The sequence below is a fragment of the Bombus flavifrons genome, chromosome 10, assembly GCF_040668555.2.
Source record: "Bombus flavifrons isolate JBK064 chromosome 10, iyBomFlav1_principal, whole genome shotgun sequence".
In the NCBI taxonomy this organism is placed as follows: domain Eukaryota; kingdom Metazoa; phylum Arthropoda; class Insecta; order Hymenoptera; family Apidae; genus Bombus; species Bombus flavifrons.
Genome location: NC_138451.1, coordinates 8973590 through 9001583, shown reverse-complemented (window position 1 = coordinate 9001583; position 27994 = coordinate 8973590). Strand labels below are relative to the sequence as shown.

Genomic DNA, 27994 nt, shown 5'->3' with positions numbered 1-27994 from the left:
TCTTGGCAATTTTTACCCAAAGGCGTCCATTCTCTTCTACCTGTGTTACAGAAATAAAAATAATGTTCTTTCTTTACTTCCTTCCATATGCGTGATTCTTATGAAAAGAATTTAACACATCAGTTATAATTCACAGAAAAGAGTAAGAGATGCCTTATCAACATACAAATTATAAAATCAATACTTTCGATGTTAGGTTAATTTTGTACTCATAACCTATTCTAATTAATGTGAAACGATTTAAATCGAACTTTTCATAAAAGTTTGATAGAACGAGAATGTCTAATAGGATTTCTTCTTATGACAAAGTTTAAACACTTTTTCCCCATTTACACCGATAAACGATATAGTCAACTAACGATGATGAATAATATAGTTATATAAAATGCGTATCTCGTGTAATACGAAATATGGGAAAATATTTGAAAAAGTATTCTTGCATTGATATATTCTTTATCTTTTTCTGCTCTTCATCGAAACGACTGATTTTAGAATCTATGTTGATAGGCATTATAAGTTTACAAAATCGTGGAACTTGTGTCATTTATGTAATTTAATTCAAAGAATACTTTGTATGATATGACTTAAATAATTTCGTTACTTACGATTCCCTTTTTCCTCAGCATACAGTACGTGTAACAACCAAGTCTCTCGTCTGCCGTAGATATAATGCCTTCCTTAGCACCCTGTATTAATTCTGAAGTTTGATTAATATTGACTAAGGTTTTCCATTGTTTGCAATTTATTTCGTTGTTTGCTACTTACTTGGATCGATACTAGTCTCTGTGATACAAGATGCCCTGAAACGTTCCACCTTGGCTTTTATGCTATTTGAAAATGCCTGGAAATATTACAATACGTTATAGAGACTTTAAAATATAAATAAATATTGGGTGAAATGTTGTTAATAGTTTAACTAGAAATGATTCAAGTTCAACAATTCAAACTTTTTCGATATTATAGTTAATTTTTTAATTGTAGTATGCGAGAATCCGGAAGTATCTCGTAATTCGAGATATTTTCACATACTAAGAGCATCAAAGAAAAGAAATTTTAAGATCGAATTATTATATTTCTCTTATTTTAGATATTAAAAGAGTCCTGGTTTTATAATCAATGAATTCTTTCTTATATATCGTTTTAATCATAAAATAACAAGCCACGAAATTATCGTTCTATTCGATTAAAAATAATGAGATTATATTATCCATCTATGACGATATTTACAATGAATTCCCAACACCGAAATATTTACGAATTATAATACTCGAGACAAAAATATAAGAATTTAAAACATTGATACATATCATATATGAAAGAAAGAAACAGTCTATTAAACAAATTAGATGATTGCAATCAAGTAATGTCGAAATTTACCAAAGTCCCGACGAAGCAGAAGGCAAAGACAATAGCGAGGATCTTCATCTTCCTTACTGAGTTGTCGAGGAGCTCGGGTAAGAAAGATCTATATTGAATGTTCACTAAGAACTAAGTACGCGTTAAATGTTGCTCGAGTTTTTATAGTTATAGGTACAATCATTAATAATAACACGTTCCGTAATTTCTCCCTCCATTGTGTACCGGCAAACGGTACTGTATTTTCTGGATGGAAGCTCGCCGAAACTGAAGCTCAGATTGGACTCGGATGTGGCACAGCTTGGGCTCGTTGTGACCGCTTTATAAAGAGCTTTAAACGTTAACCAGATCCTAAAGGCTCGATAAAATCGCACAGTGAAATTCCTTTCGCCTTGATATCCGTGAGATAACTCTAATGCAATGACGAAACATTCTTTTTTCTTGAATATTTCGTTAATGAAAATAATGAAAATGAGATCAAATAACATATGGTTTTAAAATTCAGTTATGTTGATTTTGTTTATGAATTTCCCTTTTTCGATTGTTGGTCGGTTGGTCGGTTGGTTCTAACTGTTAGAACATAGTCCTATGGTTTTTAGGACGTTTCAAGAATAATATAAATAGACACGAACATAATACATCATAGGATACTAATCCTTTCTTCTTCTCTTTCTTTGTCTTGTGTCATCATCTTTAATTTTCTTTTTATTTATTGTTTATCGTCATATCCACTGGTAAGATATTCGTGACTACAGTTACATGTATTGTATAAATTTATAAATGTTAAAAAATATTTACATGCTTAATTTGCATCTATATTCTACTAGTTAGAAATGATTATATATTGTCGAATATCTTTAAGTTGCACCTTGTGTCCTTGAATTCGGTGCAGTGTAGAGCAAATATAGCAAAGTAAATGTCCGATGGTGTTGTTGGTGTTGCAGTATTCACAGGGCACCGGATTCTGTTTTCTGATAAGATGAGATTGTGTGATGTTGGAGCGATTTATCCTGAGCTTGATTATTCTTGTGAAAGACATAGCCGGACTTATTTCATATGCGTTTCCCAAGCCTGCCCCGTGGTCATAATTTCGTATATCCGTACACACCTAGTAAGTACAAAATCCTTCTAAATTTGTTAACGAGCTATCTCCACTATTCCACGAAACTAATCGCTCGAAACAATTCCCAATGTTACCTATGATTTGTACCAACGGGACGATAACGCAATTATTAATGAACTGCCGAGACAAAAAACGTACTTTTGCTTTTATACTTTTTATTTCATTGTTATAACATAATTTCAGTTGGATTGTTCAAATTTTTACTAACAAAATGAATCATGACTATATAAAATATATCTATCGACATATCCTAACGTATGTACTTTCATTGTAATATTGAAATTAAAATTTAACTTTGCATTTTTTACATTATTGTATTTTGTTTCATATAAGTCGTATGTTTTACGTTTCTAATACAAATGTTAAAATATTTTGTATGCTATAATCATAATTATGTTGTATATGTACATACGTGACATACGCCATCAAAGCGTATGCGAAGAAAGAGTTGTTATATACCTGTTCGTAGTACATAAAATCGTAGACATCTTATTCATTAGAACTTAGCAGTTTAGTAATATGTAGAAGTCTCTTATAGGAGCTCTTGTTCTTCATGAAACACCCTACCAAGTTACTAGCTTTCTTACATTCGTTTTCACCAGCTGAAATGACCATAAATAGGAATCATTAAATTATACATTTCAAGTGGTAACTAATTTACTAAAAATTTTATTTAATAATTAAAATGAAGAATTAAACTTTTTGCTTATTATAAGTTAAATTTTTTCATGAGTGTTTAAATGGAAAGCAATTTGTTAAAAATTTTATATAATATTTAAAATACAGACGGATTTTGTAATAACAATCTTTTACTCACTGATGTTTTGACATTTTTTGACAAGTTTATTAGCTGTATTCCAGGGGCTTCCCCAGATTATCAGCTGGTGTCTGGCAACATTATTTTTTATCCAGAGGTTTCCATTCTCCTCTACCTGTATTGCAGAAATAAAAATAATATTTTTTTCACTTTCTTCTCTATAAGAAAACTTAAGACTTCATTTATAATTTATAAAGGAGAGTAAAAGATGCCTTATCAACATAGAAATACTGGAATCAATCTTTTAGATATTAGTTTAATTTTTGTATTCATAACCTTTTCTAATTAATGTAAAAGAATGTAAATCGAACTCTCTATAAAAAATGGATAGGGTGAGAATGTCTAATGGGATTTCTTTCTGTGACAATATTTAAATACTTTTCTCTATTTATATTGATAAACAAAATAGTTAACTAACGATAAAGAATGTACTTATATAAAATGTGTATCTTATGTAAGACGAAATATGAAACAAAATTTGAAGAAATATTTTTGTATTGATATAAACGGAAAAAACATCGAACATCTGTCATAGATATTCTCTTCATCACTTCCACTGACCTCGATCTTCATACATGTTACCAAGTCCTGTGTGATCTTCAAAAGGCTTTAGCTGTCGCGTTGTCTTTTAAAAAGCTATTTGCGCTTCGTGTGAAAGGGGAATACAAATGTTAAATCTATAACTGTCTTCTTTCATATGAACTAGGGTTAAATAAAAATGTTCAAACCTAACCCCAATCTAGTTATGATAATGTACTTACAATAAAATATTTACAGGTATTCCCGTAGTTTACGCGCGCTTTCTTGAATTTTTCCCACGTTGAAATTCAGAGCACTGAGCAAAAGTCACATTGCATTTTCTGGTGAAGTTTGGAATACTTTTCGGAATTACTCCTGTGTTTTTTTCGTTCGCAATTCCTGGGATTTTGTACGTTTCTTTCTCTGACATGGAGGAGGTTTGGGTAGTAATTTAAATTATGCAGCAGACAATGCACAAACTAACCCAAACCTAACCCAAAAACAAAACGATAAGTGTGGGAGTATCTGCATACAACACATATGTATATACTACGTGTTGACTTGTTAAATGTGTACTCAGCGTCGAAAAGGTACGTTTTACTTATAAAAGTTACTTTATTAATGTGTTTTTAAAAAACAACAAGCGGCGGCTAAAGCTTTATAAACGTTAACCAGGAGGATAACTTTCATAACTTATGTGAAGGTCAAGGTCACTGGAGGTTAGTCCCCTAAACAGAAGTTTTACCTCTTTTTTTTATATAATTTAATTTAAAGAATATTTTGTATAATTTAATTTAAATAATTCCGTTACGTACGATACCCATCTTCCTCAGAATACAGTAGGTGAAACAGCCAAGTCTCCCGTCGTTCATAGGTATAGTTTGTCTCTTCACGTCTTCTATTAACTCTGAAAACCGAATAATATTGACTAAGGCTTTCCATTCATTTTAGCTTAAATTTATTTTGTTGTTTGCTACTTACGTAGATTAATGCTAGTTTCTATGGCGCAAGATGTCCTAAATCGTGCCAATTGGGCTTTTTTGAGATCTGAGAGAGCCTGAAAATATTAGGATATATCATAAAGGCTCTAAAATATAAATAAACATTTGGTGAAATATCATTAATAGTCTGTTTAAATGACTAGAGTTTGCAGCTTGTAAACATATAATTCGAATATGAATAACATTTTTCGATAAGATAGTTAACTTTTTAGTCGAGAGAACCCGAAAATTTTAGGCCGAAAATTGTTCTCGGGATCAAGTCGAATTCCTGATACTTTCGAGTTTTCACACGTCTCTACTTTTTAAAGTTATTAGATGCTTTCAGAAAATCAAAGAGAAGAAATTTTATGATCGAATTGTTATATTTCTCTTATTTTAGATATTAAAAGAATCCTGGTTTTACAATCAATGAATTGTTTCTTATACATCGTTTTAATCATGAAATAACAAGCCACGAAATTATCGTTCAATTCGATTAAGAATAGTGAGATTATATTATCTATTTTATGACGATATTTACAATGAATTTCCAACACCGAAATAATTATGAATTATAATACTCGAAATTTAATTTTTTCAGAAGGTAATTCAGTTGTACGATTAAAATTAATAAGATTACTATGCAACGATTACGGCAAAAATATAAGAATTTAAAACATTTATACAGATTATATATGAAAGAAAGAAACAGTCTATTAAAAAGATTAAATGATTGCAGCCAGGATGATGACAGAAGGAACGAGAAGAGTAAAAAATGTCAAAATTTACCAATGCTCCGACTAAGCAGAAGGCAAAGACGACAACGAGAGTCTTCATCTTCCTTTTAAAGTTGTAGAGCTCGAGTAAGAAAGATCTATATTGAATGTTCACTAAGAACTAAGTACGCATTATATGTTGCTTGAGTTTTTATAGTTATAGGTACAATCATTAATAATGACACGTCCTATAATTTCTCCCTCCATTGGGTGCCCGCAAGCGGTACTGTATTTTTCGGATGGAAGTATACCGATATTCCGCCTCTTGCCAGCTATCAGAATACATGTGCTTGAAAAGAGAACGGTTGTTAACATCTAAAGAAGAACTAAAGTATATCTAGATAATTTATTCCGTTTTTAGAAGCATCTGAGTAGCCCCATAAAAGAGCAGCTTCTCTTAGATAAAAGTATGATGTGAACAAAGCTAAATTTTATTTAAATAATTGTTTGTTTTTTCATACCGATGACGAATTGCTCCTGAAAAATAAAGATAGATCGATAGATTTTTGTTTCTTAAAGGTTCGTACCTTCAAACTCATAAATATTGATTTTCCATACAGAAATCATTATTTAAAATATCGTTAAAATGTATAAGTCCGATAGAGCACTTGATTAATGAGTATACTATTTGACTGTTACGCAGATAATCTCATTAATTTGTACTTGGACATGTAATTTTAGATTTTACAAGCTTGCTGTATAAGTTGATCTTGATGAGTACGGTCGGCAGAGTCTGCATAATAATTTCTTACACAATACACTTTCCTGAATTTCGTCGCACTCACTGTCATTGTCGCTTTCATTGTCTGGCATATGGTTTTTATTCTCTATCCGAAGTGAAGATCCTAAGATCACGGTGAAGAATCGCTATGTAGAATGATCGCTGGTGGCTTTATTCACTAAATTTTACGTCTTAATTAATTAAGTATAATGATTATTTTCCTTGCTTAATCGTGCGAGACAACATTTAAATTACAATATTTAATGAAAATTTAAGTAAGCGAATAATCAAAGTATAGATAGTATACATTCATAATTCTCATGGCTATAGCAAATACGAGTCTATGATCTTATAAATTAACACGAAAGGAAGGCCAAAGTTAGAGTGCCAAAAGAGAATATCTCAAATTGATTCAATTCTTAATACACTGACGTATAATGAAACTGCAAATTGAATAGCTCTTTTTGTTATGCGGCATTAACTCGTAACCGATAAGGATGAATGAAACTATGCACTGAATAATACTGAAAAAATTTTTTCTATTTTGTTCTAGGATGATAATAGTATATTATTTTTATACAAGTGGATTCATGGGAAGGACCGATAAGGAGAGTTTGAGGTAATTTCTCGAGATTCAGCCATTGCACAGGAAAAATGACAAATGTAATTGTACAATATAAACGATTTCATCTTGTGGAATTAGAAAAGGCAGAAATTACATTTATCATCCTAGTCAAGATACTGAGACGAATTATAAACTTACAATTATGTATAATAACAGTAGCATAAATGTATCATAATGGTGCGTTTAGCATGGTTTACACCAAGCCAATGCTCGTGAACGAACCCTCGCTGTTTTCCCCACTCTAATAAAATATAAAATAAAAACCATTCGGTTATGCCTTCATGACGAAAGAAACTGTCATTTAAAGTAAACAGAAACTTAACCAAACATGTGCAAGAATGCGCCATGAAATCATACGCTTATTCATTCGGTGAACACATGCTCGCTTACGCTTTTATTCTTTAATTTTAGTAGAGTGGGGAGAGAACAAGCATTCGTTCGTTTAGTGAGGCTTGATCTAAACTATGACACGATCATGGTCTAAAGTAGTCTAAACCACCTAAACCACAGTCTAAACGTATCATAACTCTTTGTGGCTGGATAAGCACCAGCAAAACAGTGACATGAACGTACATAAAATATTCATTTTAAATAGTTCTTCGAATCAATTGAAGTGAACTACAAGCAATAAAAGTTTAAATAAAAATACATTTATATTTAATAATACGTTATCGTACGTACATTTCCTACATATTCTGCGATATGAAGTGAATATAGATCAATGTTGGAAGATTTTATTTTAATTGTCATTGTTATTACTCTCCAATTTTCTATCATTTTATGAATAACATTTGTTTTTTGACTAATGAAATCCTTCTCGTTTGAACAATATACGTCAATACCATAATTAGCTTATAGATTATTATTTATTTATTATTAACTCAACTTAGGATTTCCATTTTGTTAAAGATCTTCTCCGGTATATTCTGTTACGTTATTTACAAAAAAAAGTGGTGAAATATGAGAACAGGATTCTTTTAAATGACAGAAAACAGTGCTGCCATCAGTATCGAGGGTTCCAACTATTTGATGCGTTAAGACGTCTATGCTCATACATGCACCAACACATTAAAGAATAGCTTAGTCGTTGCATTACAGAATATTAAATTAGTTGTGTGTAGTATGAAAGTACAACTGCCACATTGCCTTATAAAACATGGGAGATAAAGGTAAAAAATTTTTACTTTGATACGTAAGCATTTCTCCTTTGTACAGTCATTTTTATCACTATTAAGGTTCATCCTTTTATATTCTTTACAGTACGAATGTATACCATTGAAACTTGACGAGAGTTAATTAATTAATCTTTTAAATAACCTAAATATCATTATACTCATTACAGATTGAAATTTTCGTAGAATATCCTATGTTTCGATAGTTTGTTCAAAGCCGGTCAGTGGTTGGCGTATTAGGTTATGATACGTTCCTAATTGGGTCATTTGAAAGCGCGCCACTTCGAAAGTATGGTGTATCTGTTATCGAAAGGACTTTACACTGTTAATGCATTCGAAACATTTCAATTTCTCTTTCTTTTTTTAGGCTTTCCCACTTTTATTTTCTATACTTGTCAAGGTTAATTCCTTTTATTATGTAACCTCATATAATTTACTACACCTTGGCCAACAGCTGATATCTAATCAACATTCGAGTTTTATCACTCCATAAATTGAAAAATTGATCTAACTGTTATAACGCGATAAATATTGTACATTATCGAATAAAAAGTAAATGTTCGTAACATCCACACTTCACGATTGTACAGACAGAGATGATGTCACCTATCTGAGTATAACAGTATATGTAGATATGAATTAAATAATACTTATATTCATGTACTTCTAATATGATTTTTGTGGCTAATAAATAGCATATTATATTTTGTCTTGATATTGTGTACTATTGATAATATTAATTCATTGAAATCAATGTATGTACATATTAAGGTTACTCATAACCTTATATTTTTTATACCTCGGAATTGTACGTTGCTAATGTAGACTTTCATTTGTTACCTATATTTCATATTTTATATACACAGTTTCACATAATATTTGATTTGTTGTATGTCTGTTTCTTTGAAATGTTTTAAATTCTATATCGGAAATTAATAATAATACATACATACATATATGCATCAGTATTAAATGATAAAGCTCAAACGAAAATTTACATCATGTAAACCATTATAAGGTGTCCAGCTGTTCACTCCAATACATCTTTTTACTTTTTTTATTTTAGAAATTAATGAAGTTAGGCAAATGCAATTAAATGTTTTATTATTGAAGGTAGAAAAGTTATTGATTTCAGTTACTAATAATATTGTGATAACATTACAGGACAATAATGTTAAAACAAAATTCACATGGGGTCAAATTTTGTTCATTTAAGTTTTAATATATAAAATGCAGATTTATCTTAGTATTTTATAATTTATAATTTATTGAAAAATTTGTATTAAAGATTTATAATTTGCTATACAAAACTGTATATACAAATAGCTATAAGAAAATTTAAAATATATTATTTTGTTCGAAAATTTCGACTAACATATTTTCCCTATTTATGTTTACGTAATTGCCTACCTAATTGTCTAATTATATTATCATATTGTCTTATTAACAATAAACATGTTTTCATTCCAATTAATTTTTCGATCTTCGGCAGATCAATAATAAATAAGTGACCGGCTGTTATATACAAATATACGTAAAAAATTTCATTTCAATATAATAGATCCTAATAATAGGCTGTATATTATAAATAAATATAATTTTCTTAATTTGATACCGTATTATGTGTATTAACATTACGTTAATATTACTACAAAATAAATATGTTCACATTTCATTGTATTAAAATAAAAAGAGATCTCACACACAGAATCGTTTCACAATCGTTTTTCGGGAAAATAAACGATAACGAAATGAATTTACATAATTTACACAAGATAAATAACAAATGCGTACATGTTATTCTTTTGTTTATTAAAACTTATGTTTAGAGCATCATGTGCACTTCAGTGGAGGAAGTAGCCTCGGGAAAGATAACAATATTATGGTACAACCGCAACGACATGGACAGATAGATGCTCATCTCGGATTTCTACAACTTTATCACAGGTTACATTACCTTTTTATATATATGTATTCAAATTATATAATAAAAACTTAAATAACTAAATTCTATTTTGAAATCTTTTCAAAATTATAATTTATTCTATAATTACTTGTTCTAGATATCACGTAGAATTCTTGATACCTTGGAACTTGTGTACACATAAGGAACGGAAGAGTTCCGTACCGGCAATAGTTGCCGGAACTCACAATCCTAATTGCCATATTGTAGACTTGATAAGTGAAAAGGAAAGCCTAAAGTAAATCATTATATAAGTATATTTAAAATTTTATGCTTTTGTACACAAACTACCATTATTTCTTTTTATAACAAAGTCTCTAATTTTAATTATATGCTTTTTTTCTGCGACAGATTAAAAATAGAATTGCTAGCATATAAAGAAAAGATCTTAAAGGAAGAGGTGCAAATATTGTGCTGTAAGAGTGGAAGTCCACTGAAGATTCAACTGAACAGTCGTGTATTGGGACAAGACAAGGGCAGACCATTGTTAAGGAATGGGATACGCAGTGTCGGCGTGGAGCAATCGAACGAAGATGAGGTCTCCGAGTAGATCTCGTTGATAATGATATTATTGTTCGAATATCTAAGAGTCGAGTGTCTTTTTTCACAGGTGCTGGGTACGAAATTGAGGGCATCTTTAAGCATGCAAAGCAAACAGAGTCTCTGAAGAAATTCCGAGATCGATGCATACCAAGAAGCGCACGTATCCAGTCGAGGATGTATAATATAACAGAGGATAAAACTTGATGCACGAGAACGTTCCTTATTTCGAAATTTAATCATGCAAAACGCAGGATTGCGTTGCAGCGAAATTCGTCGTTGCGGTCAATTATCAATGATCACTGTTTTAATCGTAAAAGAATCACATGTGCACGTCACGTTCAATCTCAAGCATAGCGCAAGCAATGTTGTATCTATCGAGATTAATTTAACTACACAGCCTGTTCCAAGCTGCACGATATAACTTTCGAAATATGCGATGTTCAATAAAAAAAGAAAGAGCTTTTCTTTGAATTTATTGCAACTGGTCTGATTGTACAGGCCTATATCACAACCGCAAGAGTTCTTTCCCCTTCTGCATCGAGTATTATTATTGCGATAATCTCGATGCAAGAAATGAAGTGTTCCTTTAATCGGCCTTTTTTTTGAAGGATCACATCGATATACATGTATGTGTAATTACGAGTTACCGCTAAGTACCGCATTTGCCTACTGTTCCTTCTTAAACGAAAACGTATCACGCAATGCCTATATATATAAATCTATTACATCTTTTAATATCTATCGTCGATCTATCCGCAATAACAAAATTGTATTTTATTATCGTTTTACATTGAGCGTAGATTTTAAACGATAAGGATATATCACTAATCAAAAGCAAGTTTCGCAATGAATGATGATGCTGTTTTCTAATATCTTGCTAAGCTGACACGAATTATTAAAATGAACAATTCCAACGAACATTTTTTTTTATTAACGATCATTCCATATTAAACCTTGTTTGTACCTTACATTCGACGATCAAAGTTATAGTTTATTCAAAATTAATTTGCTGTTCAAGATCAAGCAGAACTTTCTATCATTTAGAAACAACTCTTATAGTATATTAATTTCAGTAATCAACTGATTTTGAGGAAACTATAATTTCTTCACGCCTGTGGTATTCCTATATGCATTGTACTAATCGTATTAAAATTCAATTCTTTTTACGTTCAGAAACGAGATTACTTAAGACATTCCCTACCATATGTGACATGTAATATTTCATTACTTTTAATATTTATTGTCGCAATTTCTCTCAATATTATTTTTTACAACAGCAGCGAATATGTTAAAGAATTCTAATTATCGTTAGCATCGGAAGTTTGACTGTTTCATGGGAATACCAGTTGGTCCGTCAACAAATTCGCAAATGTTGAAACCAAGTCTAGCCAAAGGATGACAATTACTTCTAGGATTACCCCACTTGCCTCTAAAAGTCATCCAACTGGGTAAGATGTTGTTGTCCTCTTTCAGAAGCAATTCCATCTTCTTCCATGTGGGCCAAGCGGTACCAAAACCACTCTCATCGTAGAGCCGAGGTAATCTGACAAATTTATGCTTTCCTGGCGCCGTCCAAAGTCCATGAGATCCTCTCGCGCTAAATAATATCGGATGAGAGCCACCAGCAGTGAAAACTCTTTCGGGAAATATAGGTTTTTGAAAGATGCCTTTTCGCGTTTCTTGGCTTTCGTAAACGAAGGTTCCACTTCGTAAATCGTATCGGTAAAACGCGCCTGCGTCATGGGCGGACACGTACATGGCTGAAGGATAATTCGCATCCTGAATTAAAAAAAAATAAATGGTTTTATATGGGAAAATACAAAATATTGTATTGTATAAATATAATTAAACATAATCTCTAAAATATTCCGATCTATATTGAGATTTCATATAATCTTCTTGCATACGCACGAAAAATTTGATTAAAAAGGAAACAATAATTCAAAATGCGAAAAATATACATATTTATCAATTTTTAGACTTATGTCATTTAAGAAAACATTTGAAAATGCTTTTCAGAACAAAATAAGAGTATTTGTTTTCATCGAACGAGCATGAGTTCACCTACCTTAAAATAAAGACTCATGTGTTCCCAATCGCCCACGTGGTTGCCATATTCCTTGAGCATTCCAAGGCATATCCCACCCACCGTGGGTATCGGCCAGCTACCAAAAAATCCAAGATCCAGAACACAGACTGCCTTTCCCTCACTGAACGGATAGAACATCCAATAGGTCACGTGAAAGTGCAGCTTCCGGGACTTGTTTCCTTTTTTCTTCTTTTTTTCAAAATCACCATGTTTCTACAAACAATTCCAGAAATATTTATTGGATCAACTAATCGACAGAATAATTTCCAAAAATCTCCTACACACTACCCTCAGAATATTTTCAGACGTCTCAGTCTTTATTTTAAGAGCCACCATCTAAATTAAAGAACAGAAACTTTCTTTTTTTATGTCGTTCTTTTAACATCTCTACTTCTCTCTCCGTTATAGCTATTGCTGTGTAAGAATTCCTGTTCAGTATATGTACCTCTAAACTCTGTTTCCCATCGCCCTTCCAAATCTTTCCTGGAAGATCGTTAGTGAGGATCATGGACGAGCCGAAATCGTCGATCTGCACGTTCCTCGATGCTATCAACGTCTCGTCCCCTTTTCTTCGCGACTTTCTTTCGTCTCTGACGGTCTTTAAGCTTATCACGTCCGTAGAAACGTCTGGTACAATGCAGTTCTTGATCACAGCGTAAACCGGTACTGTGCCCCCTGGTTTTCGGCCGTATAGGAACGACGATCGATTCCTCAACAGTACTTCTACCGACATAAAAGCATTCCATAAAATAAATTTTCCATACATTTTATAAAAATTCATTAAAATCGATTATATCAGTTTTGGATCTCTTCGAATGTAATTTTAAGATTTTTTTGTCATTTGTCATTTACCTACGTCGACTCTAGTGCGAAGATAATCATCGTCGGATTGCATGTTATCCAAGAATTCAGGTACCCCAAGGGGTAAAAATAGTTCGCCAGGTGCAAGCCATACTAGAGGCGCCCAGTCTCGTACTAGTTCTTTTACTGCAATTTAATTTAATGAAAATAACATGAAATTATAATGAAAATAACTTGTAACATAAATTTATCCATTTTCTATATGCGTATGTGTAATATATGCATTACATATATTGTATAAAAACAAGATGAATTTATATTACAACCTAATATTTTATAAAACTAAATAAATAAAAAGTTAGGAATTATTTTGATGATTATACTTAGATAATTCTTTTTTCACTATCTTTTTTATATTGTAAACAATAGTAATATTAATTTGCATAAATATAACATAAATTTACTGTACTATACTAAAATATCGGTGGCAAAACTATGATTAAAATTACAAAGATTGGAACTATATTATTACATACAGCTTGCGATATTCTAAAACTATAATAACAATAATCCTACCGTGGAGGCAAAATTATGAATTAAACACTATAAATGATGCCAAATAATACCTACAGAAAGTTGAACACGTATATAGGTGCGTGCTTATATAAAGTTGAAAGTAAAAGATAATATATCGTCCCTATAAAACAATTTAAACGTACAATATAGTGGAAGATAAACGCGAAGGTACGGACATAATATGGTACCCGTACGTCAATGACGATCATTGATGCTAATGACGTTACCGATGATAACATAATATGTTTATTAGAAAGCCAGTTTGTTCGAGCTGCTAGCTTCAGTATGTGCCACATATATTTAGGTAGAAAAAAGGAAAAGCCTAGGGGGATTCTGCTTTCATTTCATTTTGAGTGAGAAGAATTGTGAATGTATGCATCTTCGTTCCACACACTCTCACATTTCAACCTTGATCAAACAGTTATGTACCATCGTTTAAAGCGGCGTATCGTATAAGTCGTTAAAGATCTCGAAACCTCCTTACAAGCTCGATCGAAGTTGTATTAATTCGCAGATCTTTATGAAAAATATTGTATTTTTTTCTTTCGCAAAATCTCGCTACAAATTAGCAAACCTTTATGAAAAACTTCATAAATTATTTTCTCATAACCTTGTTACAAGTACGATAGAAGTCGTAATAATTCATTCGTATAATATAAATCGTTATGAAAAATTTCATCGGCTTTTCCTTTCCATTTCATTTTCTTCTCTGATTAAACGTAAAATTTCATTCTGATGGAATTTTCAAATATTCGAATTCTACTGAAAAAAAAAATTTTTTTAAGATTGAAGAACAATGAGTGGCGCAAAGGGATTTTCATTTCATCATTACAGACAGGAAAAGCTTTCACCCATGGCATCCACGTGTCGATTCATGTCCTGGCATCGAAATCATAATCATTATGTAGGACCGATACATGGCGTTACCATATTTGGTGTTACGGTATGTTTCCCATTATACTTCCGCAATTAAAGAACAGGCGCCGTGAACAGGAACAAGTTTCTGTTTGTTTTTACTTTAATGCGGCGCTTACGTTGTCACTGGGATAATTATCCCGTTGTTTAGATTTGCCCAAGATAATTTAATTGCTATTTGTTTCGAATGACAATCGTTTCTTAGATTTTTTCATCATGATAAATATGTTGGACCTTTCTTATAACTAAACTGGAACCACAGCTTTAAAACTGTAAAGGATTGACAAAAATTTCATCGGCAAAATTAGGTTCTTTTTTATCATTACATCGACCAGTGGATTTAATAGATGGTTGAATGGTAATCGTCAGTTTACGAGTTTTCATCACAACATATACATATGGTACTGTAGACAGTATCTAGCCAACAAATTAGCTCATAGAATTATATTCTGATTGCTAGTATAACAAAATAAAAAAGAATTATTATGATGCTCCTAGAGATCCTTAAGGTTTATAGGAAAAATTAAATAGTTTCGAATAGTACATCATTTAATATATGTATGTATGTACTCATGTGATTATTCCAAAATTGAAGTTCCAAAAATTTCAGGATCACCTCGGTTTACTAATACCGCACAATAAACTACTCGAAGCCATTTAATTTTGTCTAATGAAATTTTCGTTTATCTTCTACTGTTTTAGAACTATGGCTTTGCCCTGTTGCGGAAGATCCTGTAGAATCTTGTTACGGTACTCCGGAGTAATTAACCATGATATACGCTAACAATTCATGTTTCTTGTTAATATCCATGTCCATACTAATATAGTACAAAGAAAGTACAATCATTTTAGACAAGATCTTCCCGTTACATTTTACAACACTCACGATCCTTAGGTAACACAAGATCGCCATAGATTACAAATATCTTTAAATCCTTAACATAGATTTACATGTCACGAGGAAGAGAGCCAATTTCACCATGGAAACGGACTTTCCTAGAAAAAGAGGAGTAATACGGGGGCGCTAGGTAGCCGAGATGGAATTCGTTTAATTATTTTCTACGCATGCGTGTAATACAGGCGAAATCGAAGATTAATGGAAACTCGTTTTGGTCTGCTTGACAATCGTCAAACCGGTCCAGAGAAATGGGACAATCGATTTTCAACCTTGGTCAGCGATTCAAAGCCATAAGTTTTATCCCCAGAAAATAGATCGATCGATCTCACAGGAGTACGATCATTGTAACATATATTAACAACACGTTCATGCTAAATACACACGTGATAATACGCGTGATCGTTTCGACGAGACAATTTCACCGTTAATCCAACAGTCGCAGCTTTGACTGGTTACCATGTAGACTGTGTCCCGATTCACCACGCTTTGGTGCTACTTTTACGAGCTTGCCGTCGCCTTTATAGTAAACATTTCTTCGATGGTAATTCGTGTAGTGACCGAGTATGAACTTCTTTGCATATGCCCGTTATAATTACATAATAGTAATCATATCGAAATAAATAACTTTACGATATAAATAAGTTTCCAAACGGTGACTATCGTGATTTGAATAAAAACTAGCAAATTAGTGTTTAAATTAATCCATTTTATGCACTTAAGTTATTGTACTACGGCCTTGTTACAATTTATCTTCATTACATTTCTCTGAGTCAAAATTGTAAAAAATGGAGAAGGTGAAGGACGAATAAAATGTATTCATGTTGTGCGTTTGCTAACTTCAATTTCTTTACTTATTGTTAGTCTTCTTTTGCTTGATTCTTCAGAATTACAAGTACAATATACAAATATGAATTTAAACAATTTAATTGGTTCATATCAGAAAACTATACCGATTATCTATTCTGCGATCTCTTTAATTTTGTCCAAATCCAATCACCATAAACTTACGGCGTTTCACATGAATAATAAATACGTTATTTTAACTCCACCAACTCCACGTAAATATGTTTCTATTACATTTTACGAATCTTTCAGATATTTAATACATTTTAGACAAATTTAGAAGGGCTGATCTGTCTATCGTGAATCAAATGCAGAAAATAATTGAAAATGACAATCGCTTAAACTTGAAGTTCTTACCTCGTTCTTCGTCGGTGGTTTCCGTAGTCACGATCATGTGAATGATACACAGAATCAACAGCAGACACTGCATCGTATTCGACTTGTTCACACATTTTGATAATCGAGTGCCGGAAAAGCCGCGAAACTCGAAACTTTTTAAGTGTTGCTCATCCTCGATGCGCTGTTTCCCGCCACCTTTATATCCCCACGTGCTACCGTTGCTGTGGATCTACCAGATATACCGTGTTACAGAAGAATTCTGAGGTTAACGATCGTCCTGCTACCAGCTACAGTGTTTCTCAGGTAACTGACCGGTTCTCTACGTTCCCCGTGCCGCTCACTGGACAAACATTATCGTCGCTCACAGCCATTGTGCACGCAGTTACGAGGATGCGGGGGGAGACCGTAAACGTAACGAGTTAACCCTTCTATCGAATTGAAAGTTTAAAATTACGGTCTCGCGCTTTTCATTTTAACTACACTGACCTACGCGCATGTGTGTATTACGTATGTGAATACGGAGAAATTATATATATACATAGAGAGTGCTTTTTATATAATAGATAACTTGATTTTTCTTGATCGCCATTTTTACTTATAGCGTCGCTATTACTTTTAGTTTAACGATAATGCAGTTCAAATGTTAATGATTCATTATCAATAAAATACGAATTTTTATGCATTTATAGGAAATTTGAAAGTGCAAAGTTACCAGTAACAGTAACATTCTGTTATCAGTAACAGAATGCATATAATATGAAATAATATAAGTAATATAGTACTTTTTATAATATTTGGTAAGTAAAACAACCTTCGACTCAGGTTCTATTTTTTAAATTATATTCTCAAAAATATAAATTTACACAGAAATCCGTAGTCCAACTATAAAGCATTCAACGTCATAATAATAAAGTTATATGAAAAACATGCTATATTATTGTAATATTTTATATTAAATAACACTATTAGTTTGATTAATTTTTTTATGAATCTTAATTGTATAAATGTGTATATATTTCTTATTATATAACTTTTCATAAATAATACTAATATCTTGTTAATTAGTTAATCGTTATATCATCATGCGATATTTTATTACGTAAGCAAATAATACATGTATATATGTGCGTATCTGTCTGTCAAAGATTGCTTACATTTTCAATGTATGAGAATTTACTGATAAAAGAAAGATTCGTTAGTAAAAACAGTTCCTACTATAGACTTTATAAAAACCATTGACATGAAATAAAAATAAAAAGAATAGAAAGTGGTCATAAATTACGACTGCGGTTGCGAAAGGGATACAAATCGGGCGAACAGGAAACCGCGGAAGCCATTTACGATTAGTGAAAAGAAAAGCGCTCTGCATGTAGCATAATCATAAGAATTACATTTGTAAATGCTATACTTCCGACGTTGTCGTTCATGTGTACAATACTTTTAATGTTTTCGTACATAATTTCCTATTTTCGCTAACTTTACCCTTTTTTTGTCGAAGTAATGAAAGGATTTATAAATATTTCAAATGATGCAAAATTATTGTAATAGTCAGTCAAAGTTCGTGATATTACTTTCATTTCTATGAAATGTACATTGTCAAGGACGATTATTATACACACAAAAATGACAAAACTGTCAATGTCTACATATTAATGCAAATGACAAGGTAGATGAGAATTAATGTTTTATAATACCTGCTTATTTATTTAAGAACTATATTTACTTTATTCATTCTTCACACAGAAACATATTCTACATTTTATATTTACATTATTTGTAACAAGCTTTATAAACACTTATTCGTAAATTATACATAATAACAATTTATATGTTTGAATATCACACTTTTCAAAGTTTTTTTGTTACTTAATTCTATAACTCTATAAAAACAGCTGATTAGATATAAACAAAATTTCAACAATGTGAATGAAAAATTACGAGTGAAAGTTATTAATTTACGAAATATATGTAGTGATAATTTAGGAGCCTTTTATCACAAAGTGCTTATTGCTATCGCTTTAATCAAAAGTAATACATTTTAGTGTCAAATACATGCAGTGTTATCAGAATAAAACAATAATTATATATTTATCGTTTACATAACCTTTTAAGAAAATTCACAATATGGCAGGAGAATCCACTTTTTATACGTATGTCATTAGTTTTCATATTTAGAATTTATAACAGAGAAACATAAGAGGAACTGAAATTTGATTTGCTAATTACTTTTATCAAATGGAATATTAAAAATAACAATTTTAATCAATTAAATAATGTATAACATTGCTTATGACAGTGTATAATAAACTGTATAATGGAGTGAATAATAAACTGTAAAATGGAGCTTGGAGAATATTTGTAGCTGCACTATACATAATATTAAGAATAGGGGTGTGCGGATACCTGAGTCTAAGTTCAGGTCAAGCACTGGTCAAATTAATTCGTATGGGATTGGGGTTCTTGGAGTTTATAATATTTAGATACTCGGACATACTTATGTGGTTACGAACTTTCGGAATCCCAATCCTACATCAAGGATCCAATCTAAATGTACTTTCGAATATTTGAACACCCCTAATTACGAGTATCACACACAGCAACTATTAACATTTTTACTGCCAGCCGGTCGATATGTCACCCCTTGGTGCTTATGCGAAAACCGCCACTGACCGGTATGTCAGCTCCGAGTGCGATATTTTTCGCATATATCACGTATTTGAAGCTGGCAGTATGAGGGTTAATAAGTCTGAAGTTATGTTATAATTAATTAATATATCACCATTTAAAGTACCATTTGCTATATGCAAACAAAGTTTCAGAATTTGATATAATTTTTCTTCATTATAATTTCTTATATAATGAAAACAATGATAGCAAAAACATATATTTTCATAGGATCATGAATTTTGCATTTTAAGAATAATGAGTTATACAGTTTATGTAAAAATTTCCTTACATTTCTATATAATATTATACATGATTTTATAAAACAGTGCTCCTACGTAAATTGCTTAGAAAGAGGAAGATGCATTTTATAAAATGCTCGTATTTGAAGCAAATTTTAAACTCAAAGGTAGATCATAAATATTTCATTTTTTCATTAATCACTTCAGTTTCAAAATGCACTGTTTTAAACAATTGTAAATGATACTTCCACATATTTGTATATTTATTCTATATTGTGAAAATATATATATATAATTAAATTTGTCCAGCTGAATAAATCACAGCATAAGGCACAGCTGTATATGTACTATATCAAAAAGATAAGACATGCAACTGTACTATCATATCTTTATCGTAAATACAAGGAAGCAGCAAAACTTTGATCTCATATGTAACATCTTCTGTTTTGTCTTTCTAAATTTGGATAATTACTTTATTCTCCAAGTAGAACAGTTTATCTTAGTAGATAATTGTATAGTTATTTGTAAAAAATTTAATTGCAATGTGAATTTGATGTTTAACAAACATATTTTTTAATTTCAATAGAGTACAAAAAATATTGTACTGATCAAAACATGTTTCTTATTAAATCTGACAGTTTTATGTAAATGGAGATCTGCAGAGTGGACACAACGCTCGATGCTGTAAGACCAAGTGTGATTTAAATTCATTAATTTAAATTTTGATGAAATTAAAAAGATCTGCGATCATGAAGTTTGTGCGTATTACTGTATTGTTAATGTTACTTACCTCTTGAGCTTGATGTCTCCATTTATCAATGCAGTTCTTATGAAATTGATGTTTGCAAGGTAGGATGTATGTAGCTCTATTTATCAATGGTAATAGACATATTGAACATTCTTCAGAATCAAATAATCTGTTGGGCCGTCTATTATCATTGAGAAAAAAGGTTATTTGTTATTTAATTATGTAACACTTATTTACGTAGTTATACTTCTACTATACACTTATATTTAGATCATGTTTAAAACAACTTACTCTGAATGATATTCGTACGCATGTTCATAGTATTGCTGCGCAGTTCTTGGCTTATTAGTTCCAAACATAAAATAGAGAACCGTAGCTACGGTGACTCCGATGAGTACAGTTACGAAACCTGCATGCGGCATCTTTCTGGTATTGACAGTTCAACTAACAACAATCAACAAATTCGACGAACTAACTGTGGATATCCCATCCGCTCAAACTTATGAAACTAATGTTGATCTACAGCTTTCAGCAAGAGTATATAAAAAGTACGACGAAACCCGTGAAATCCCCGCGGCATAAACAATGAAAAGATCGAAACGTTGCCTACTTCGACGGTATCGATTCTTCGTTTGGACGTCTGGATAGAACAAAACACTATTATAACTTTGCATCGCGGTCATATAAACAGACCTCGACACTCGCTAGGGAAAACCATCCCAAAATTGAATCGTGAAAAATAAACATGGAGGATAACAAAGTTCTCGTTCTTGCGAGACAGATAGAGATGAGTAAAGAGTCTCTGTCTCTATTTGAAACATTTATACCATATCACACATGCGCAGAACGCAAACCTCCTTGTCTTCCATCTTAACTTTCATGACTCAATTTTCGGACGGTTTCTTCTATGCTTTCGGTTAGAGTGATAAGCCTGCTTATATGATCGTGATCGTGGTTTGTGCATAAGAGCAAACAGGGTGGCTAACAGAAGTTTTGCCAACTTACATATCAAACATAATCGTTAAAAATAATATATACTGTAAATCTCAACTTTGATTAAAATTACTACTAATATATGCCTGATATGAAGATAAGTGCATTGAAATTATAACAGTGTGTGATATTAAATTATTAATAACGATGCAATTACATTTATCTTATGAGTTGTTATTTAGTGTCTTTTACTGAAGGCGACTAGGGGCATTTGACAAATATATACCAAATTTTCGACAGTATCGTCATATAATATAGTAAAAATTGCATTTTTATATTGCATAAGTTATCATTTACTTTCATTTTATTTTTGTAATGGATAGATTTTCATTTTTCAACAGTTATAAAATGATACATTTATTGCTATTTACATTAATATTCCTAAAAATGACTAAAAGAAATGGCGAAACAATATTAGGTCTTTTTCACTTTGAAAGATACTCGTAAAAAGAGTCGTCAATATAATTTTGTGTTAATGCTTTGCATTCAAATTTAAAAATTTCTCTCAACAATTGTTAAATTAAAACAATACATTGCCTCATTTAAATAAATTTATGAAGAGTGAAATCTTTTCACCTGCATGTTTTAAACTACATGCATTGATTAGTTGTAAATAAGACTAATGGCATTAATAAAATTTAAACCTTCATAACACAACAGATCTAAACGAGTAATATCACTCCTTGAGAATGATGTGTTCGCCAAAGTAATCCTCCCAAGTTATTCCTTTGATTATGAGAAATTACATCTTTATCGTCCTCTTATTAATGGCATATTTCAAATCTGGTAATCTAAAGTTGCTGTAGAATGAGGGGGTGATAATGTAACAGGTGTCATAGAAGAAACTGTACGATTGATAGATTGTAGTGGTGGTGCTTGCTGTTTTATTAACATGTGCCGCAGACATTGTGCTTCCTCTCGAAGCGTTATCACTTGTGCCCTCAAAATTGCATTTTCATGCTCCAAAATAGTTGCGCGTAATGCAATCTACAATAACATTTTAACAATTTGATACATTATAAATATTTTCTTGTTCTTGTAGCAATATAACTCAACTCACGTTATCTTCTCGTATTTTTCGGGCGTCACGAGATTTTTTCGCAGCTTGATTATTACGTTTACGTCTTTCGTAATATTTCTCGTCCTTCTGATCATCTGGAATGGGTTTCTTTTCGCTTCTGGGTCGTCTGTGTACGCTTGCAATGTTATTCGCCCCCAAAAAGTGACGATTTATCATAGTACCTGTTTTACCGACAGATTAAATGTTCCATTAATCATTGCACTTCATACTTACATATTTATGAAATACTATAAATGTAAAATTATCCATCAATGTTTAATCAATAATACTTAGCGAAAAATACAAAAGTTTTGCCCCGGGTGAGGATCGAACTCACGACCTTAAGATTATGAGACTTACGCGCTGCCTACTGCGCTACCGAGGCACTTAGTAGAACAATTGAATAATAATAAATAATAACGCTCAATTTGTACAAGCATTTTTCTTACTAAGTAATTGAGATAAATATTCACTTACTTGTATTGCTATTTGAAAATGCTGGGGGTACACTTATGGTTTGTATTAAAGGTTGCATAGTAGTTACGAAGGGTGGTTGAAGCAAAGATCCCGGAAGTGAAAACGTTGTTGACAACGGTGAAGGTGTTCGGCCGATTGCAGTATCCGGTGTATTCGAACTTTCTAAAATGTCGATATTTCCAAAGTTGTAGTCTTTGGAATTGTATGGTTCGTATCTGCACAGATCTACAAAATTAATATAATTTTATTATAATTTCCGATATTATATTTTTAATAATAAGGAGAAGATATTGCAAACTAGCGTCTAGTTCTATTTTGAGAAATGTATCTGGTAATTAAATTACGCAGTATTTATTTATGAATCTCAATTTATCTAATTTAATTATTTTCGAAGATATTGCTGGTATAGTAATAAAATAATTAATGTGTATAAAATTTGTTACATAGTGACAACAATATATATGATTTTTAAAAAACGAAGTAACAACCGCCCCTGTGGCCTAATGGATAAGGCATCGGTCTCCTAAACCGGGGATTGTGGGTTCGAGTCCCACCAGGGGTAATGAAAACAATTCATTTTTTGTTTCCAATTCTATAGATTATTTCTTTTTGTCCTTATTTGGTACTGCATTTAAAAAAACAACACAACTATGTGATTCAATGAAATTAGTAAAAATTCAACGCCACTCTAAAGGGGATGAATTAAAAATAAAGAAATTGCATCTTATTTCATTTTAAAAATACAACTTTAACAACATACAGTAAACTTACGTGTATGATTGATTTTAACGTATTGTATGTTTTCACAAAATCCTTGTCGATTCACTGTGAATACTATATTATAATTAACCTTCCTAAATATTTCTGCCCAGACTGATTTTACCTTTTTCACTTACCCCTTTAATTATTCCTACGATATTAATAACATAATAACAAGGGTATTCTATCATTTTAAATGTGAAAGAAGTAAAAGTAAAAATTGCAAAAAAAACCTCTACCGTGACAATGTGTCAAATAGCACATTGCCGTGACCAGGATTCGAACCTGGGTTACTACGGCCACAACGTAGGGTCCTAACCACTAGACGATCACGGCTACTTGAGGTGTTGTAAACCGAAGGCAAATCGCCTAAATTCAAACATCATGCTGATTAACATATCCATGAACTGGTTCACTTGTTCTTTGACTAAACAAAATGTCAAATTACAAAACTGAAAAAGACGTAATAAACGCAAAATGAAATTATATATGTCAATTTGAACAATAAATAAATGTAATAATGTACAAATACAAATAAATATATTAGTAACAGAGATACAGTACAGTTCATTGTTACCATGCTCTTATTGTATAAAAAATAAAAAATTTAAGTGCTTATAAATAGAAATTAAACGCTTTTATCAAAAAAAAAAAAAAAAAAATTGTATTTTATGATTATGAAGAAAATTGATATCAAAATAAGAAGATGCAGATATTTCTGATTAAACAATAAAGAATCCAAAATCCATAAAAGTACCTGAAGTTGGCGCGAACAGACTATAGCTTCTTAAGAAATGCAACGCAGAAACCGCGCCTGACACTGCGCTTCCGCTACAAATTGTCCTTGCATGCGCGTGAGAGCTCATTCCTCTAAAACAGATAGAAACTATAAACACCAATGAAACCACGTGCAGCACTTTCAAAGACGGTCAAATTATTTTCATTCACAAATGAATCAAATAAATCACCGATATTTCTATTCGATAAAAATTCTTCGAAGCATCCTATCAACTTCTATGAAACCATTCCTAATCTTGAATTAATTGAAACTCACAATTTATCGCGTTCATCAGATGTTCTTCACTTATCATCCACAAATGTTAAATTTACAACCTCTTCTTGATCTCTTCAATCTGTATAATTTCGATTAATTGTAAAATAAAACTCAATTTCTTTTCTTTTGATGTTTCCACGTTTCACAAAATTAGTTGTTCCCGTATTCACTAACCATAAATTCAATAATAATTTAGAAATATTGAGAAATATTAGTTAGATGTTTAGGGACGCCATTAAGTGTTTAAAAGGAATTTCGACTTCTTCGCGACGTAACTTCTTTCTCGTCATAACTTTCCGTCAGGTCTGTTGATGTTCCTTATCACGTGTTTCGTTACCGCATACCTTCTCACAGAAAGGATCCGCAATTCGTCGCCATCAGGGGTGGTTCCGCCTCTCTGTACATGCGCAACGTAGAAGCTAGCTACTGTTCCGCCCCTGAATCGTTAGGGGTGAGTACCTGGCTGGTATTTTAAGTGGTCAAGCAAGGCAAAAACCTAACCCTGGGCGGCCAATCCCCGGGTATGGGGCCCGCAAGCAATAATCGCTCAACCTTACGCACGTATCACGACCCTAATCTTTAGATCTATTGTTATAATAGGTCGCTGGGCTCTTCGTATCTTGCATGATTGAATGATGGAGATTAGCATCGGCATCGCGTTGAAAGTTGTTACTGACGGACGTTACTGTTTATGAAACACGCATTTATGCTCTTTTTCTTTTGGCCATATCGTTGCTTCACTTCTGCGTGCTTCGAATTGATGTTGGAACGACAATTTTTTCTGTAAATATAATGTCACTAATAATTATTGCATAGCTTCTGCTATAAACCATTGCAGAATAAAATAAACTTAAATTTTCAATTTTTAAACATTATTGAATACCTTAGATTTTACTAGTATTATCTGTAGGAAATACACTTTTAAAAATCTATATTTCGTATATGCAGTTAAAACTGCTCTTTCTGACGCTACTTTAAAACCGACAATCCTATTCAGTCTGTTTGCTGGAAAGGAATTACCTTGCTACCTACAAGAAATACAAAAGTCTCGTTATGTCGATAAGGACTCGGGAACACCTTTGTTATTCTTTGCCTGTTATTTTTTTATCTCTACATATAGGATATTTCAACGTAGTAAATCTCCTTCAAGTGTAATCAATAAACATACAGACAGAAATATAAATATAAACATAGACAAAGACATTAATTATGTTTATACTAGACAATAAGTTTATACAATATTTTTAATGATATAATATATTACCTTTATATTATATTAATAGCGTGCCTCGTATTATTCCTAATTCGTATTTTATTCACTGTTTGGCCGATCTATTTGACAGAGACTCTCATATTTTCAGAAAGCTTAAGTTTCCCTTTTGGCAAATTATTTTATGACATTTATCTTCATCTGTCTATGCTTACATACATATGTACATATAGACATACAAGAACATTGGCAGGCTATGTTAATCTAGCAGACAAGAACCACCTACCTACGCGTTTCTAATGTCTCTGGGACAATCGGCAGCTGACACTTTCATGTTACCTACGAATGTTTAATGCGTTGGTAATTATTATGAAGTAAATTACACGACCGTGTAGGCAATATCGAATGGGGGAACTGCAACATTGATGAGGCTGACTCGTGCCTTAAAATTGTTTCTATTCGACCTCATCAATGTTGCAATCCACGCCGTCCGTACGACATGGATGGCAATTAATGGTCAAAAGATCGATTGCTTTTCGCGGGAGTTAGCCGTACTGCAATAGAACAACCAGGTCCTTTGACCTTCGCGTGTCTGTAGCTGTGTATTGCGAAGCATAATCGGCACAGAACGATCAGAAAATATGAATAATATTAGTAATTCGATCAGTAAATACTTTCCAATTGTTCAATTAACTGTCGTACGCTGTATAACACTAAACACGCTTTTCAATTTGCAACACGAGAATCTTAAGAAATATTAATATAAAAATATCTAAAAGTTTAAAAATATAGATGTAGTCAAATGATCGAAAATTTTACATCAATGTTTACGTATAGCTTTTCTCAACGCTTAAAAGAAATAATTATTCTGTTTGAAAAAGATATTTGTATATGCGTAAAGAAAATAATTTCAAGAATTATTCAACTAGTGCTTCAAATAGCGCTTAATTTCTTTCTGCTAAATTAAATAATATTCTTAAGCAGTTAAAAAATTCTGCTTTCAACGAATTCGCTATATTTGTGATATCCTTAATTTTTTCTTTTTCCTTTCTTTAACACAGGTTGTGCACTAATAGCGGTAAACGTAATTGCACGAAAGAAAATTGGAGGTGCGACGGTGATTTACGGAATAGCGTGTCGTTTTCGTACGCGAAAAAAGGGGATGAGCAGCATGGATTATATTGCCTGTTCAAATTTAACTCGGGGACGGGGGCGCACCGCGGGTTAAATAACGCCATTTGTTATCGTAATATCTAATTTAGCGTTGAAGGGTGATGCGCCAACAGCCATGTGGTCGTGATCTCACGAGGCCACGGTACAGGTGTCTTAGGAACAACAGTTTAGCTTCCATAAGTTCGCCAGGTGTACCTGTAAGAAACAAAATGATTCATTCCCAGACCCGCTTTTAAACATGAACTATACTCCCTGGCAATTTTTGCAACACTTATTCTACATTTACATATTTTTTAAGTTAAGAAAAGATATCCTTATCATTGGGATCTTCTTCAATAAACGTAGATGTCATTTTAAAGTATACCTTCTATCATCCAAATAAATATATTTTTTAGATTATTGAAGAAATTGGATTGAGGTTTACTTAAGTATCGAAAACTACTGCCAATAAATATTTTAAACATACTACTCCTACTAATTTTTACAATATGTATATTTTACCAATATATACCTCCATGATCATTTTTTCATTCTTGTTAAGAGATCACATAAGGAATC

General features: G+C 32.0%; 5 protein-coding genes, 2 long non-coding RNA genes and 3 other non-coding genes across 23 annotated transcripts; 4 read left to right on the top strand and 6 right to left on the bottom strand.

The window, feature by feature from the left end:
- Nucleotides 1-21: 21 nt before the first annotated feature.
- On the top strand, nucleotides 22-2071 carry LOC138184551 (uncharacterized). Its single transcript, XR_011174339.1, has 3 exons — nucleotides 22-142; nucleotides 1088-1454; nucleotides 1531-2071. It is a non-coding gene; the product is annotated as an uncharacterized LOC138184551 (long non-coding RNA).
- A 17-nt stretch (nucleotides 2072-2088) lies between these two features.
- On the bottom strand, nucleotides 2089-5709 carry LOC138184548 (uncharacterized). 2 transcript variants are annotated; one of them, XM_069122627.1, is made up of 6 exons: nucleotides 5585-5709; nucleotides 4797-4872; nucleotides 4631-4722; nucleotides 3297-3411; nucleotides 2939-3081; nucleotides 2089-2464 (listed from the first exon to the last, which is right to left on the bottom strand). In XM_069122627.1, exons 1-5 carry the CDS (start codon nucleotides 5630-5632, stop codon nucleotides 2969-2971), a joined length of 444 nt encoding a protein of 147 aa, XP_068978728.1. In that variant the 5' UTR covers nucleotides 5633-5709; the 3' UTR covers nucleotides 2089-2464; nucleotides 2939-2968. The 2 variants fall into 2 exon arrangements, with proteins under 2 accessions (XP_068978728.1, XP_068978727.1); XM_069122626.1 differs by lacking the exon at nucleotides 2089-2464 and having other exon boundaries at nucleotides 2511-3081.
- On the top strand, nucleotides 4083-7227 carry LOC138184550 (uncharacterized). The gene is made up of 3 exons (XR_011174338.1): nucleotides 4083-4405; nucleotides 5397-5696; nucleotides 6846-7227. It is a non-coding gene; the product is annotated as an uncharacterized LOC138184550 (long non-coding RNA).
- An 11-nt stretch (nucleotides 7228-7238) lies between these two features.
- On the top strand, nucleotides 7239-12379 carry LOC138184545 (adipose-secreted signaling protein). 4 transcript variants are annotated; one of them, XR_011174337.1, is made up of 6 exons: nucleotides 7239-8086; nucleotides 9919-10036; nucleotides 10153-10290; nucleotides 10404-10590; nucleotides 10663-12043; nucleotides 12127-12379. XR_011174337.1 is itself a non-coding variant. In XM_069122622.1 (5 exons), exons 1-5 carry the CDS (start codon nucleotides 8074-8076, stop codon nucleotides 10717-10719), a joined length of 513 nt encoding a protein of 170 aa, XP_068978723.1. In that variant the 5' UTR covers nucleotides 7239-8073; the 3' UTR covers nucleotides 10720-12379. The 4 variants fall into 4 exon arrangements, 3 of the variants coding, with proteins under 3 accessions (XP_068978723.1, XP_068978724.1, XP_068978725.1); XM_069122622.1 differs by having other exon boundaries at nucleotides 10663-12379; XM_069122623.1 differs by lacking the exon at nucleotides 7239-8086 and adding an exon at nucleotides 8116-8717 and having other exon boundaries at nucleotides 10663-12379.
- LOC138184543 (uncharacterized) lies at nucleotides 10667-17809 on the bottom strand. Of its 5 annotated transcripts, XM_069122618.1 has the most exons (7): nucleotides 15593-15983; nucleotides 14913-15246; nucleotides 14289-14820; nucleotides 13537-13671; nucleotides 13130-13407; nucleotides 12664-12897; nucleotides 10667-12374 (listed from the first exon to the last, which is right to left on the bottom strand). In XM_069122618.1, exons 4-7 carry the CDS (start codon nucleotides 13577-13579, stop codon nucleotides 11904-11906), a joined length of 1026 nt encoding a protein of 341 aa, XP_068978719.1. In that variant the 5' UTR covers nucleotides 13580-13671; nucleotides 14289-14820; nucleotides 14913-15246; nucleotides 15593-15983; the 3' UTR covers nucleotides 10667-11903. The 5 variants fall into 5 exon arrangements, with proteins under 5 accessions (XP_068978719.1, XP_068978716.1, XP_068978717.1 ...); XM_069122615.1 differs by having other exon boundaries at nucleotides 14898-15983; XM_069122616.1 differs by having other exon boundaries at nucleotides 14289-14823; nucleotides 14913-15983.
- A 2204-nt stretch (nucleotides 17810-20013) lies between these two features.
- On the bottom strand, nucleotides 20014-21362 carry LOC138184549 (RING finger protein 141). The gene is made up of 3 exons (XM_069122629.1): nucleotides 21002-21362; nucleotides 20753-20891; nucleotides 20014-20644 (listed from the first exon to the last, which is right to left on the bottom strand). Exons 1-3 carry the CDS (start codon nucleotides 21130-21132, stop codon nucleotides 20603-20605), a joined length of 312 nt encoding a protein of 103 aa, XP_068978730.1. The 5' UTR covers nucleotides 21133-21362; the 3' UTR covers nucleotides 20014-20602.
- Nucleotides 21363-22003: 641 nt separating this feature from the next.
- On the bottom strand, nucleotides 22004-26567 carry LOC138184205 (transcription factor ces-2). Of its 6 annotated transcripts, none has more exons than XM_069121951.1 (7): nucleotides 26550-26567; nucleotides 25937-26081; nucleotides 25054-25834; nucleotides 24757-24869; nucleotides 23241-23465; nucleotides 22764-22945; nucleotides 22004-22690 (listed from the first exon to the last, which is right to left on the bottom strand). In XM_069121951.1, exons 4-7 carry the CDS (start codon nucleotides 24863-24865, stop codon nucleotides 22481-22483), a joined length of 726 nt encoding a protein of 241 aa, XP_068978052.1. In that variant the 5' UTR covers nucleotides 24866-24869; nucleotides 25054-25834; nucleotides 25937-26081; nucleotides 26550-26567; the 3' UTR covers nucleotides 22004-22480. The 6 variants fall into 6 exon arrangements, with proteins under 6 accessions (XP_068978052.1, XP_068978054.1, XP_068978056.1 ...); XM_069121953.1 differs by lacking the exon at nucleotides 26550-26567 and adding an exon at nucleotides 24233-24451 and having other exon boundaries at nucleotides 25937-26120; XM_069121955.1 differs by lacking the exon at nucleotides 26550-26567 and adding an exon at nucleotides 24239-24451 and having other exon boundaries at nucleotides 25937-26120.
- TRNAM-CAU (transfer RNA methionine (anticodon CAU)) lies at nucleotides 23076-23148 on the bottom strand. The gene has a single exon. It is a non-coding gene; the product is annotated as a tRNA-Met (tRNA).
- On the top strand, nucleotides 23730-23802 carry TRNAR-CCU (transfer RNA arginine (anticodon CCU)). Its single transcript has one exon. It is a non-coding gene; the product is annotated as a tRNA-Arg (tRNA).
- Nucleotides 24264-24335, bottom strand: TRNAH-GUG (transfer RNA histidin (anticodon GUG)). The gene has a single exon. It is a non-coding gene; the product is annotated as a tRNA-His (tRNA).
- Nucleotides 26568-27994: the final 1427 nt, after the last annotated feature.

Bases quoted from the DNA above. Each gene is read 5' to 3' on its own strand.
- LOC138184548 (XM_069122627.1), bottom strand. From the start codon at position 5,632: ATGAAGACTCTCGTTGTCGTCTTTGCCTTCTGCTTAGTCGGAGCATTG. The intron at 4,873-5,584 runs GTAAATTTTGAC...TAATATTTTCAG, and splicing joins TCTGCTTAGTCGGAGCATTG to GCTCTCTCAGATCTCAAAAA. The intron at 3,082-3,296 runs GTGAGTAAAAGA...TGGTCATTTCAG, and splicing joins CAAAAAATGTCAAAACATCA to CTGGTGAAAACGAATGTAAG.
- LOC138184545 (XM_069122622.1), top strand. The intron at 10,037-10,152 runs GTTACATTACCT...TACTTGTTCTAG, and splicing joins TTTCTACAACTTTATCACAG to ATATCACGTAGAATTCTTGA. The intron at 10,591-10,662 runs GTCTCCGAGTAG...CTTTTTTCACAG, and splicing joins AGCAATCGAACGAAGATGAG to GTGCTGGGTACGAAATTGAG.
- LOC138184543 (XM_069122614.1), bottom strand. From the start codon at position 17,147: ATGCAGTGTCTGCTGTTGATTCTGTGTATCATTCACATGATCGTGACT. The intron at 13,672-17,074 runs GTAAGAACTTCA...ATTAAATTGCAG, and splicing joins AACCACCGACGAAGAACGAG to TAAAAGAACTAGTACGAGAC. The intron at 12,375-12,663 runs GTAGGTGAACTC...TTTTTAATTCAG, and splicing joins ACATGAGTCTTTATTTTAAG to GATGCGAATTATCCTTCAGC.
- LOC138184549 (XM_069122629.1), bottom strand. From the start codon at position 21,132: ATGCCGCATGCAGGTTTCGTAACTGTACTCATCGGAGTCACCGTAGCT. The intron at 20,892-21,001 runs GTAAGTTGTTTT...CAATGATAATAG, and splicing joins GCGTACGAATATCATTCAGA to ACGGCCCAACAGATTATTTG. The intron at 20,645-20,752 runs GTAAGTAACATT...TTGGTCTTACAG, and splicing joins GGAGACATCAAGCTCAAGAG to CATCGAGCGTTGTGTCCACT.
- LOC138184205 (XM_069121951.1), bottom strand. From the start codon at position 24,865: ATGAGCTCTCACGCGCATGCAAGGACAATTTGTAGCGGAAGCGCAGTG. The intron at 23,466-24,756 runs GTACTTTTATGG...TTAATTTTGTAG, and splicing joins TCTGTTCGCGCCAACTTCAG to ATCTGTGCAGATACGAACCA. The intron at 22,946-23,240 runs GTAAGTGAATAT...TCGGTAAAACAG, and splicing joins ATTTTCAAATAGCAATACAA to GTACTATGATAAATCGTCAC.